General features: G+C 38.4%; 1 protein-coding gene across 1 annotated transcript in view; it reads right to left on the minus strand.

Annotated features, from left to right (window-relative positions):
* Positions 1-8,358: 8,358 nt before the first annotated feature.
* mapkapk2b (MAPK activated protein kinase 2b) overlaps positions 8,359-13,337 on the minus strand; it is a 6,262-nt gene continuing 1,283 nt past the window's right edge. The window contains exons 2-10 of the mRNA XM_026269823.1: positions 12,848-12,987; positions 12,503-12,567; positions 12,032-12,111; positions 10,994-11,120; positions 10,829-10,904; positions 10,611-10,735; positions 10,431-10,516; positions 9,557-9,637; positions 8,359-9,046 (exon numbers count right to left, since the gene is read on the minus strand). Of these exons, the coding sequence (XP_026125608.1) occupies positions 8,903-9,046; positions 9,557-9,637; positions 10,431-10,516; positions 10,611-10,735; positions 10,829-10,904; positions 10,994-11,120; positions 12,032-12,111; positions 12,503-12,567; positions 12,848-12,987 (924 nt within the window). The 3' untranslated portion in view covers positions 8,359-8,902. The remainder of the gene's footprint in view (positions 9,047-9,556; positions 9,638-10,430; positions 10,517-10,610; positions 10,736-10,828; positions 10,905-10,993; positions 11,121-12,031; positions 12,112-12,502; positions 12,568-12,847; positions 12,988-13,337) is intronic.

Genomic DNA, 13,337 nt, shown 5'->3' on the forward strand with positions numbered 1-13,337 from the left:
TACACATCAAATGCTAGAGGGCCAAATATACTGTACAGAAGAAGACTGTAATGAATAGAAAACATGTTAATTAAGGAGAACCGATGAAATGTTAATAACTGATTACTTTATATTGCATATAATGAATACTTTATTTCCTGTCAACAAGAAACGGTACCCCAGCATTCTCACAGTAAAATAAAACTATGATAAACTGTAGCTTGCCTTTTTTTGCTAAATAATTGTGTAAGTCAAATATCTTGACCAAGTTTAGTTGTTTCTTCTTTTTCAAACATTTTGAATGTTTTATTACAATTGTTAGATTATTAAAAGCAAATACTGTCCAAATGTACCTTCTGTCACGTTCGGTGGTCCAGGAACAAGGAGAAAGGACCAAATTGCAGGTATGAATCTTTATTCAAGGGCAAATCCAAAGGGGTAAACAGTTCAAGCCGGGTCAAAACCAGAGTATCCAAACAACGAGGAACAGACAGAACACAAGGGAAGATAGATACTACGGATAACATGAGACAAGGACTCCGTAACACAGACTGAAACAAACCAGGTATTTAAAGACAGGTGCAAACGATGTAAGTGGAAACAGCTGAAAACAATGAACAGTGACGATAAGGGAAAGTGAGACCTCTAGTGGACACCCAGGGATACACAGACCAGACACTGTGACATTACCCTCCCTCTAAGGAGCAGCTTCCAGATGCTCCTCAGACACAGAAAACAAACCAAAAAGACCAGGAGGGTGGCGGACAGGTGGAGGCTCAGGGGGAGGGACGAAGGGCCGGAAAAGAAAACTTGGGGAACAGACACCAGAAGTGTAAACACAAAACAGGGAGACCAGGAGGGAGGAGGATCGGAGGAGGTTAGGGGGAGGGATGGAGGGCCAGACTAACTGAGGGGAACAGACAGAAACAAAACAGAAACCAAGAACACAAAACAGAAGTCCAAGAAGGGCATGTTGAGGCGCCCACCAGGGCGGAAGACCCCCAGGGCGGAGCAGAAGACCACCACGCCCCCGTGGTTGAGGCCGGAGTCCCCCAGGACAGAGCAGCAGACCACCCAGTGACTCGACTTGGCTCTGGAGGGTCAGTGGTGACTGGCCCTGGCTCTGGAGGGTCATCAGTGACCGGCCCTGGCTCCGAAGGGTCCACAAACACCTGACTCCACTCCGGAGGGTCCGCCGGAACCTGACTCGACTCCAGAGAGTCCGCCGGAACCTGACTCGACTCCGGAGAGTCCGCCGGAACCTGACTCGACTCCGGAGAGTTCACGGGAATCTGACTCGACTCCGGAGATTTCACCTCGGCCACGACATCGGGCACCGCCTCGGCATCGGCCACCACCTCGGCCTCTGGATCAGCATCGGGCACCGCCTTGATCTCTGGAACAACCTCAGGCACTGGCTCGGCCTCTGGAACAGCATCGGGCACCACCTCGGCCTCCGGAACAGCACCGGGCACCGCCTCGACCTCCGGAACAGCATCGGGCACCGCCTCGGCATCGGCCACCACCTCGGCCTCTGGATCAGCATCGGGCACCGCCTTGATCTCTGGAACAACCTCAGGCACTGGCTCGGCCTCTGGAACAGCATCGGGCACCACCTCGGCCTCCGGAACAGCACCGGGCACCGCCTCGGCATTGGGCACCACCTCGGCCTCAGGAACAGCCTCGGGCACCACCTCGGCCTCCGGAACAGTATCGGGCACCACCTCGGCCTCTGGAGCAGCATCGGGCACCACCTCGGCATCGGGCACTACCTCGGCCTCCGGAACAGCATCGGGCACTGCCTCTGACTCCGGACCAGCATCGGTCACCGCCTCGACCTCTGGAACAGCATCGAGCACCGCTTCGATCTCTGGAACAACCTTGGGCACTGCCTCAGCCTCCGGAACAGCATCGGGCACCGCCTAGGCATCGGGCACCACTTCGGCCCCCGGAACAGCATCGGGCACCGCCTCGGGAACGTCTTCCTGGATGGCAGCGGCCCGCTCGGGAACGTCCTCCTGGACGGCAGCGTTCCGCTCTAGAATGTTCTCCAGGCCTTGAGGAACGGTAGACGCCTGTCTCCTCGTCCTCCGCCATCTATGATGGTGAGTTGGTGGCACCTTGACTGGCGACTCAGGCGGACATCTTGTGCTGTGGCTCTAAGTTGGCACCCATCTTGTGCTGTGGGGCTAGGCTGGCGGCCATCTTGGGCTGTGGCGCTGGGCTGGCGGCCATCTTGGGTTGTGGTGCTAGGCTGGCGGCAATCTTGGGTTGTGGCGCTGGACTGGCGGCCATCTTGTACTGTGGCGCTGGACTGGCGGCCATCTTGGGTTGTGGCGCTGTGCTGGCGTCCATCCTGCCTCTTGGCGCGGATCTAGCGGCCATCATGGGCAGTGGCGCCACCATGGCGGGCGTGCACTTCTTCTCACCTCTCCGTCCGCCTTGGTGAGACGGTGGCTCAGCCCCGTTCCACAGGAGCCCCGGATCAAATGGAGGCCATGGTTGAGAGCGATGCTGAGTCTCCTCTCGACCACTCCCTCCTCGACGACCTCCCGCCTCTCTCCCGCTCTGTGGCTGGGGATGAGACATGGGCAGACATACCGCTGGTTCTCTGTGTGACGGAGTCCTTCTGTCACGTTCGGTGGTACAGGAACGAGGAGAAAGAACCAAATGCAGGTATGAATCTTTATTCAAGGGCAAATCCAAAGGGGTACACAGTTCAAGCCGGGTCAAAACCAGAGTATCCAAACAACGAGGAACAGACAGAACACAAGGGAAGATAGATACTACGGATAACATGAGACAAGGACTCCGTAACACAGACTGAAACAAACCAGGTATTTAAAGACAGGTGCAAACGATGTAAGTGGAAACAGCTGAAAACAATGAACAGTGACGATAAGGGAAAGTGAGACCTCTAGTGGACACCCAGGGATACACAGACCAGACACTGTGACACCTTCTGAACATCACTTTTGGCCACTAATATATATTCATCTGATCATGGGATACAAGTCATCTTTTAGTTTTAGCCATTTTTTTGTTTATTAACACATAAATATGGGTATGTGTGTAAAAACTCAAACTGCAATTTATCCCATGCTTAATTGTTCTATATTTGTCAAATTAGAATTAATAAATTTTACTGACTTCAATTTTATTATTATTTTTATTTTATATTTATAGGGATTGGAACTGAATGTTTGTGTGAATTCAGTTTGACTGCTCAGAGACCCCAGAGGAAAACTTCAACTGAATGTTCATATCCCGCCAGGTTATGTTGACATTTCAACAGTTCCTTTGGGCAGTGTCTGACATACTCATCTCCAGTAATTAACATTAACAATGTCCTCATGGAACCAGCTCCCCTTAGAGCTCTCACTGAAGGCCAAAGCTGTTTATTAAACCTAATGAATATGCCTGGGATTAGCAAATTCTGACGGGGAAACATTAAAGTTCATATGATTAAAGATAGATCAAAATACTCCCAAGGAACAATACATATCCATAAACAGAACTACTGTGTCAAAGAGAAGACAAGAAGGTTTATACAATTCCCCTTTTATTTATTTTTATTTTTTTATCATAGATTTTGTTGTTATTAGACAATAAATTTCATGCCTTGAGTAGGTCGTAGTGTAGGTAAACTGTAGTGGATTCAGATAGTTTTTAAAGAGCTTCTCAAGGTCTTCATAACATTCTACAAGGAGCAGAACTTTTAGATTTTTAATCTATCCTCTGTTTTTAATTATTTATAATTTCATAAGGTAATCCTCATTAACTAACTTCTTAAAGTTTGATCACAATGAAATTAACTTTTAGGCAATGTATTTTGTTCCAGAGCTCTTGGTTGACAATTACAAAACAAAACCCTAAAGTTTCCCAAAACCTGCACCATTATTTGTATCATGCTTTTACAAGAAGATTAAATAAAAAATAAAATGATTTTATGCACCCAATAGTCAAGTACACTGGCTTAATGCATTACATTTTTACTGCATGCTCATCACACCTGCATTTCAATTTCATATGGAAGCGTACTTGCACCACATTATAGAATACACACACACACACACACACACACAAAAGTTTTAATTATGTTAAAATTATTATCCTAACTTATCTTCCGTTGATAATGCTAGTTATATGTGGCTACTTTGATTATTACAACCCCCACAATAATTTTACTGTCAAATAGACAATAGAAATAACTAAATTTCCCAGATGTTTTCCCTCTCTCTGTTTCTCTCTCCTTCTAAGCTCATGCTCAACAGTATGTTTCTGTGGATGTGTTGCTGCCAGGCCTACAGGTCAATGTTGGTTGCCAGGCGAAGACACAGTACAGCTTCAGTCGGTATTTCTTGGGCTCTAATTTCACTGGCATCCAGACGCAGTACACGCAGATTAGAGTAATTGTTTGTATCCACAACTCTGCAGAAACTGCTCACTGAAAATTCTGGAAAATGTAGGGAAAAAGAGTTATTCTCTTATACAGGCAGGCACAAATAGAGCCTATGTACATATAAAACTATGCCTTATATGCCTATACTTTATCAACTGGGTTTTATAAAGAGTTATATCAAGTCTTTTGTAATTACATGCAGGTATATATATATATATATATATATATATATATATATATATATATATATACAGTACAGACCAAAAGTTTGGACACACCTTCTCATTCAAAGAGTTTTCTTTATTTTCATGACTATGAAAACTGTAGATTCATACTGAAAGCATCAAAACTATGAATCAACACGTGGTATTATATATGGAATTATATACATAACAAAAAAGTGTGAAACAACTGAAAATATGTTATATTGTAGGTTCTTCAAAGTAGCCACCTTTTGCTTTGATTCCTGCTTTGCACACTCTTGGCATTCTCTTGATGAGCTTCAAGAGGTAGTCACCTGAAATGGTCTTCCAACAGTCTTGAAGGAGTTCCCCGAGAGATGCTTAGCACTTGTTGGCCCTTTTGCCTTCTGTCTGCGGTCCAGCTCACCCCTAAACCATCTCGATTGGGTTCAGGTCCGGTGACCGTGGAGGTCAGGTCATCTGGAGCAGCACGCCATCACTCTCCTTCTTGGTCAAATAGCCCTTACACAGCCTGGAGGTGTGTTTGGGGTCATTGTCCTGTTGAAAAATAAATGATGGTCCAACTAAACACAAACATGATGGAATAGCATGCAATGCTGTGGTAGCCTGGCTGGTTCAGTATGCCTTCAATTTTGAATAAATCCCCAACAGTGTCATCACTAAAGCACCCCCACACCATCACACCTCTTCCTCCATGCTTCACGGTGGGAACCAGGCATGTAGAGTCCATCTGTTCACCTTTTCTGCGACGCACAAAAGACACAGTGGTTGGAACCGAAGATCTCAAATTTGGACTCATCAGACCAAAGCACAGATTTCCACTGGTCTAATGTCCATTCCTTGTGTTCTTTAGCCCAAACAAGTCTCTTCTGCTTGTTGCCTTTCTTTAGCAGTGCCTTCCTAGCAGATATTCAACCACGAAGGCCTGATTCACACAGTCTCCTCTTAACAGTTGTTCTAGAGATGTGTCTGCTGCTAGAACTCCGTGTGCCATTGACCTGGTCTCTAATCTGAGCTGCTGTTAACCTGCGATTTCTGAGGCTGGTGACTCGGATGAACTTATCCTCCGCAGCAGAGGTGACTCTTGGTCTTCCTTTCCTGGGGCGGTCCGCATGTGAGCCAGTTTCTTTGTAGCGCTTGATGGTTTTTGTGACTGCACTTGGGGACATTTTCAAAGTGTCCAATTTTATATATATATATATAAACACAATACAAACATTGTTATGTACAAAATATGTGTAGTGTATTAAATTATAGTAAACACACTTAATATAAAACCTTTGACACTCTTATTAGTCACAAGTCTCACTAATTTGTCTATATGATCTATAATTTACTCCATGTCTGTCCTCCTGTATACAGTTGTCGTTCAGTGGAGATCCAGGTACTGGATCGTTTCTTTTTATTCAGTAGCATTAAAACATGCCTGTTTTCGTTTTGTTAACTCTATTTACAAATGTAAATAAACAATGCTTTTGGAAAACGCAGCCCTGAAGAGTTTTGTAAATAATAGCCTACACTGTAAATGCCTGACATGCCAATATTTTTTTTTTTTTTTTTTTTTTTTTTTTTTTTTTACTGGAAGTGAAGTAGAGGATGAATTTAACAATAACTAATAATTGGAGCTTTTTAGTGGCATGACCAGGATCATGCACGCTCTCGTATTCCCTTAAGTTCATGCAAAGCAGTAGTGCATTCTTAATGGCATGAAGTAAACACTGAGGGAACATCCGATCCGATTTATCCGGATTTATATATTTACTCATAATTGTTTTTTTTTATTATTATAATTAAATGTATAGATATAACTTTATTATAAAAATGGTCAAATACAAAGTTGTATACAAAACAATTGTTAGGGTTCTCTGTATAATTTAGTTTAGAAAAATTTAGAAAGAATAAAGTGTACGTTACCAGTCAAAAAGATATATATATATATATATATATATATATATATATATATATATATATATATATATATTAAGAATTATCTTCTGCTCACCAAGCCTGCAATTCATTTGATCCCAAATACAGCAAAAGCAGTAATATTGTGAAATATTTTACTATTTAAAATAACTGCTTTCGATTTTATATATTTTCAAATGTAATTTATTCCTGCAATTGCAAAACTGAATTTTTAGCATCATTAGTCCAATCACATGATTCTTCAGAAATCATGCTAATCTTCAGATTTGCTGCTCAATAAAAGTAATTATTATTATCATGTTGAAAACAGCTGAGTAGAATTGTTTCAGGTTTCTTTGATGAATAGAAATTTCAGAAGAGCGGCATTTATCTGAAATAGAAATCTTTGGTAACATTATATATGTCTTTATCATCACGTTAGATCAATTTAAAACATCTTTGTTAAATAAAAGTATTAATTTATATAATTGCCATTTTTTATACCAGGTTGGGGTTATACACAGATTTTCTGTCATGGACCTCCTGAATTAGACTTGGCCACCCCATGTATAAAACTCTAGCTCTGCCACCGAAAAAGATAAAAGGGTTGTCGAGTTACCATATGTCCGTATAACTTTTCTATTTTATGTTTAATGTACAGTATTTATTGAAAATTACATTGAAAAAGACATAAAATATTTTAAAATGCCAATAACGATGTGACATTATTCCCTTTAATGTTTAGGTAACTACATATGAGAGAACGTTTAGAATAAAGAATAATACAAATAATTTTCAACATTGTAATCATTGTAATTATTGGAGTACATTTTGCAATAAAATAATTATTCAGTTAAAACAATTCAGTCATTCTACTATATAAACTGCATGGACAAAAATGCACTCCTCCTCTTAAGCAAAAAACCTTTCATGCATTTGATTTTATGCAACATATCTGCTTAAATTAAAAAGATTAAACAAACTTGCTGTTGTAGCCTCTGTGCTTTTTGTCTTTTTGCCCCTTTTATGTTTATAAAAAAATAACACACACAAACGAGTTGGAGAGAGAATAAAATTTTGAAAAATCATGCTGCATTCAACCAATTTTTATACTCATATTTTTTATAATTGTGAAATACATTTATACACATTAAGGAAGACAACACATTAACTGTACCTTATATAAAGTCCTCCTTACAGCCATTTTTACAGTATTTATACAATAAATCACATTCCAATAAATTGATACAGTTGCACAGCCCAGAGCTTTCAGTGTAAAGCCAGTATACAGTGAAGCTTTGTCTACTGCCTCACTTACGTTATGCTGTGTTTTGTGCCTTGAGGGTTTGTGAATATGAGTGCCATGTGTGAGAATGCAAATCATCTGCATTTTAACAACCTGACTTCATAAACTCCGTCAGGAGTGAGCACAGGATGAGAACTTTGTGCATGTGTACATGCATTTCTGGGGCATTTGACTTTGTATGACATGTTTTATCTTGGGTTGGAATTACAGTGGCTTTACATACTAGAAAAGGGTTTTCTTAATGTTAAGCTCAACAAATAGCTTTTGAAAACATGATAGACTTTAGTGAATACAGTAAAACTGGATGTTTCAAAGTAGCCCAACTGGATCTCTTGCAGTTAAACAGCTGGCTAGCAAAGGCACAAGCTACTTGTTAAACATGACTTTATAAAACAATATTGTTTAAAAAAGCAAAAGAAAGGCAAGCCATAAATACCAAAAAGTTACAAATTTAAAACCATTGTTTGCATTTTAAATGTTTTTAATTAATGGATGGTGTTTTTCGTATGTGCTAATCAGTTCCAACTTATTAAGAAATGCTCAGAATACTTAGAAAAATGTATACAGCCATATTTATTTGTTTGTTTTTTATTAAAGGCCATGGTGCATTTAATGACATCATGATGTCAGAACAAACATAATGTGGAAAATACTCATATGTGAGTCAGTTACTCATCTGTCACAAGGTAATGTTAACCAGCAGTCAGTTCTTCAGCTTAATGCAGATGAATACACACTTTTTTTTTTTTATAGGATGCATAACATATTCCCCTGCAGTATTATTCACAACAAACATTACAAAGCAAACATTAATACTTGGTTTTAAAAAAGTGACTAATAAAATGGATATTACTTTCAAAAAACATTCAAGAAAATGATTAAAAATGCACTTGCTATAGATACAGTTTAGAAGTAAATACTAATACACTCATGCATCCCTACAGATATTAACACACATATTATCTTTGCTATAACTAACTGCTGCAGGCTATAAAAAGAGAAATGAAGACTAAATGCCATGAAAGGCCCCATTTTTCCCTCAATCTCCATTTTTTTTAAGTGTCCTCTAGTGATCAAGATCTATGCATTTCCACATGCATTAGTTTGTCACTGCCCTGGTGTTTCTTCCATTGCAGCAGCCATTTTCTTTCTTCTTTTTAGAAGAAGAGGATTGGACGCATCCTTGATCGGTTTAACCTTTATTTGTTCATAGTCCACTCTTATTGTTGCTAAGGCATTAGTCATCTCTTGCTGTGTAAATACACACACAACAGACTTAGCAAAATCATTTACAAAAAAAATTATGACTGAGACCGATGGTCATAGACACTACTGGTCAAATGTTTGGGGTCATTATTTATTTATTTATTTATTTAATATTTTTGGGTCTCTTCTGTTCACCAAGGCTGCATTTATTTAATTAAATATAATGTAGAAACAGTAATATTGTGAAATATTTTCTATATTTGAATATATTTTAAAATGTAATTCATTCCTGTAATGCAAAGCTGAATTTTCAGCATCATTATCTTCGGTGTCATATGATCTTCCTTCTAACATGCCGATTTGAAATATGATGAAAACAATTGTGATGCTTTATTATTTTTGTAGAAACAATTATATGTTTTAAGATTCAACAGAAAAGCATTTATCTGGAATTATAAATATTTGTTATACTAACCCCAAACTTTTGAATGGTGCTGTATGCATGATAAACTATTTGATTTATGCATATCTGAATACATGGTACAGAGAACAGACCTTGACTTCATCCCAGACGTGACTCTCTTCCTTAAGAACTCGACTTGTGTGTAGATGTGTAGGAGGAACATTCATTGACTTCTGCATAGATCCCGAGAGAGAAACACACGTTGATATGCAAAATATTAAATATGCTAATGAAATAGTCTTGCTAAAAGTTAAAGGGGTGGTTGATTGCAATTTCACGTTTTTATCGTTAGCTAGTGTGTAATGTTGCTGTTTGAACATAAACAGTATCTGCAAAGTAACAAAGCTGAAAATTTTATTCAAAAGGGAAATCATCTTTTAAAATTCTGGCAGTTTAATGCCTACAGAAATGACTGGAAGGGACTAAAATGATTTACTTTCTGGGTTTGTGACATAACAAACCCAGATAAACCCCATCCTTGGGAAAAGGCAGCAAAGGGGGAGAGGCCATGCTGCGCTGCTTTATAAAAGAGGAAGAGAAAACTAGGGGTGCACATAGAAATCTATTCATATATGAATTGCGATTCTGTCTTCTAACGATTCTAATGGATTCACAAGTTTCAAAATCAATGTTATAAAGCAGAAATTCTTAAAACTTTTCCCCGTATCCCCTTGCTCGCCATCTCTCTTTCTTTCTCGCCAATCACAACACACTGGGCTAGCTAACCAATCAGAGCCCATCACCTATTTCTGAGGGAGGGGCTTCATAAAAGAAGGAAATGACCAGAGAAGGGAAATAATGCATTTAAAAAAATAAACACATGTTAGACTGCACACCATAAACACAATCAGGCCTAGAAAGAAAGAAAATGGTGAGCAACCCCTTTAAATATGGAAACAAACATAGGACCAAAATATTATGTATATCATTTTCCCTAATTTTACACGCTGAAATGGTAATGCTCACATTGATCCAAGAATGGTTCATGAATTGTGCAATGGTCATTCGCTCTGTAGGATCTGTTTTCAATAGCTGGCAAATGAGCTGCTTTGCTGTGGAGTGAAGAAAAAAATGTATATCACATAATGTATTTAATTATGTTTGAACAAAACGTGGCATTAGAAGTGTTAAATATCATAAAATGACCTTCCTCTGACACCTGCGACCATTCAGGGTTTGGAAATTCATACTGGCCATTCCTTATGCGTTTTCTCATTCCTGGTGAGAGCGGTAAGCCGTGGTTTGAGTAAAATGGTGGATATCCACACAACCTAAGAGGATACATATTGGTTGCGAATGAAAGTGAAATAATATATAAAAAACTGATGTGATATTTCTTAACCATCAAAATTGTTTTCACTCACAAGATGTACATGATGACTCCTAATGACCACAAATCACATGACTTATCATATTTCTCTGGACCAAACACCTCTGGGGCTGAGAGAGAAGGGTTTGCTTTAGCTTCACTGTATTATGATATGGAATGAAACTCAAAACGGACTTCTTACTTCTTACGGTCTGCTTACCCACATAATAAGGTGTATAGCACGGGGTGGTCAAGCAGTTGTTGGATGTGGTCTCTTTGGCAAATCCAAAGTCTGTCAGCTTGAGCTGGGCATCCGGATGCTTTGAAGAGTACAGTAAATTCTCTGGCTGCCAATCAAGATAAGATTTAAAATTAAATTTAAGAGAAATGCATGGAAACATAGATTTATGATGTGTGATACAAAATTCTTTCCTATTTTATTAATTATTATAACCTTCTGGTAAATTTCACAAATAGTTACAAAGAAATGGCAAGTAACAAGTTGAATTAAATGTGAAAGTTGTGAAAGCAACTAGAACCCTAATAGAGACTAATTTCTTATGATCTTCTTTTAATCTTTCTTAGACTCAACAAGTAATGGGAAAAAAATTTCAACAGGGTTTTTAAATGGTCTGAAATACTAATTGACTTCTGAATGAACTCTAAATGTTGGGTTTTCCTCTTGGCTTTCAGCAATGAGTGAGTATAAGATTACAGAATGACTGTTCTTCTATAAATGTGCTGTGAAATGTATTCTCGGTTGGATCATTTGCCAGTTTTAATGCCGTTATTAAATTGCCATGTTCAATTAAAGTCGAAGAAACCTAATTGGCTATATTTTAAAATGGAAACCAATGCAGGGTCCAACTGTTACATGATATGTAGGATAGGCCAAATGGCCCCAGGAAAAAGCAAGAAAAAATATACAAAGTTTAGCTTTAATAAGTTCTGCCTTAATTATACTTCAACTTAGTGACACTCATCCAGAGTTTAAGCACCATCTCTAACCATTCAGCATTGCTTGTGTGTATCTTCTGGCTAGGTTATGTTAAAGGTTCATAAAACCATTTGGATAAACCTGATTTAAAACAGTAATATTGTCAAGTATTATTACAATTAAAAATAAAACATTTTCTATTTGAATATTAATTCTTATTGTTAATATTAAAAATGTGTTTACAGTCATGTTTGCTCAATTTATTGCATTCTTCCTGAATAAAAGTAATAAAAAAGCTAAACAGGCTAAACAGTAGCTCACCTTGAGGTCTCTGTGAGCAATATTAATACCATGCAGAAACTCCACAGCTTCTCCTATATTTCTCATTATTTCCGAGGCTTCTACTCATTGTGGAAGGAAAAAACAAAAATAGAGAATTAGTAATTGTGATATGTTCGCTGTTTTCTCATCAGTTGTGTTGAACATGCATGTGTGTGTGTGTGTGTGTGTACTTGTTTATCCTACATTGTGGGGACCAAATGTCCCCAAAAGGATAGCAAAACCTGAAATGTTTGACATTGTTGATGACACCGGCCTGCGGTCCCCACGACGGGGAAAAAGAAAAATTGTAAATTATGTTTATCTTAAAGTGTAACAATGCAAACAGGTTTTCTATAAGATGTATGCTTAGGGTTAAGGTTGGGTTAGGGGATAGAAAAATATTTTGGTCAGTATAAAAGTAATGGAAAGTTTCACAGAAACAAACGTGTGTTGTGAGGATGTGTAATGTACCTCTTTCAGTGAAAGCTTGATCACCACGTTCCTTAATGTGGCGAAAGAGTTCTCCCCCCTCCATACTGTTTAAAGAACAGATGCAGCATTTTAACTTATTAATCTTATGACTTCTCTTTTTTTTTTTTCTTTTTTTTTTTGTCAGAGAATTTTATTCAAATGGATAGACACAATACATTTATAAAAAATTACAATTAAAAAAATTGAAAACAATATCCCATCCATAAAAAACATTAAAAAATAAACCCTCAAAAGTTATTTGAAAAAATATGTTATGAAGGAAATTCAGTTTGGTTTATTATAAATGGTATATTGGTTTTGCTTTAATTGTGTTAAAAGCCCTACCACTCCATGATCAGAAGCAAACACTTTTTGCCTTGATAGTAATTCTCAAAGACATCTTCAATTCCTACGATACGGGGGCAGCTTGATGCCCTGCAGTGAAGCTCCACTTCCCGTCGAGCCTTAGGGGTGTCCCGCAACATCTGAAAGTGAGTGTTCAAGAGCATCAGACTTCAAATGAAACCTTTATAGACAGTATAAATTAATAATGCCATTAAGCAATACCATTTATATTTTCAAATGTATTTTTAAATATATTTCAAAATTTACAACAACAAAAAATATATATATAAAAAATAATAATATTAAGTATATTAGTACCTATAATTTGTACCTAAAGTGTACATATTAGGACCTAAAAGGCCCCATTGACAGTTTTTGTATCTTTTTTCTGAGAGTGTACATTGAGAAGAAAAAAATGGTAGCACTTTATTTTACGTTACATCTATTAGTTTCTTATTGGCATGTATATTACTAGAATTTTAGCCATGTA

This window comes from Carassius auratus, chromosome 8 (genome assembly GCF_003368295.1).
Source record: "Carassius auratus strain Wakin chromosome 8, ASM336829v1, whole genome shotgun sequence".
NCBI classification, from domain to species: domain Eukaryota; kingdom Metazoa; phylum Chordata; class Actinopteri; order Cypriniformes; family Cyprinidae; genus Carassius; species Carassius auratus.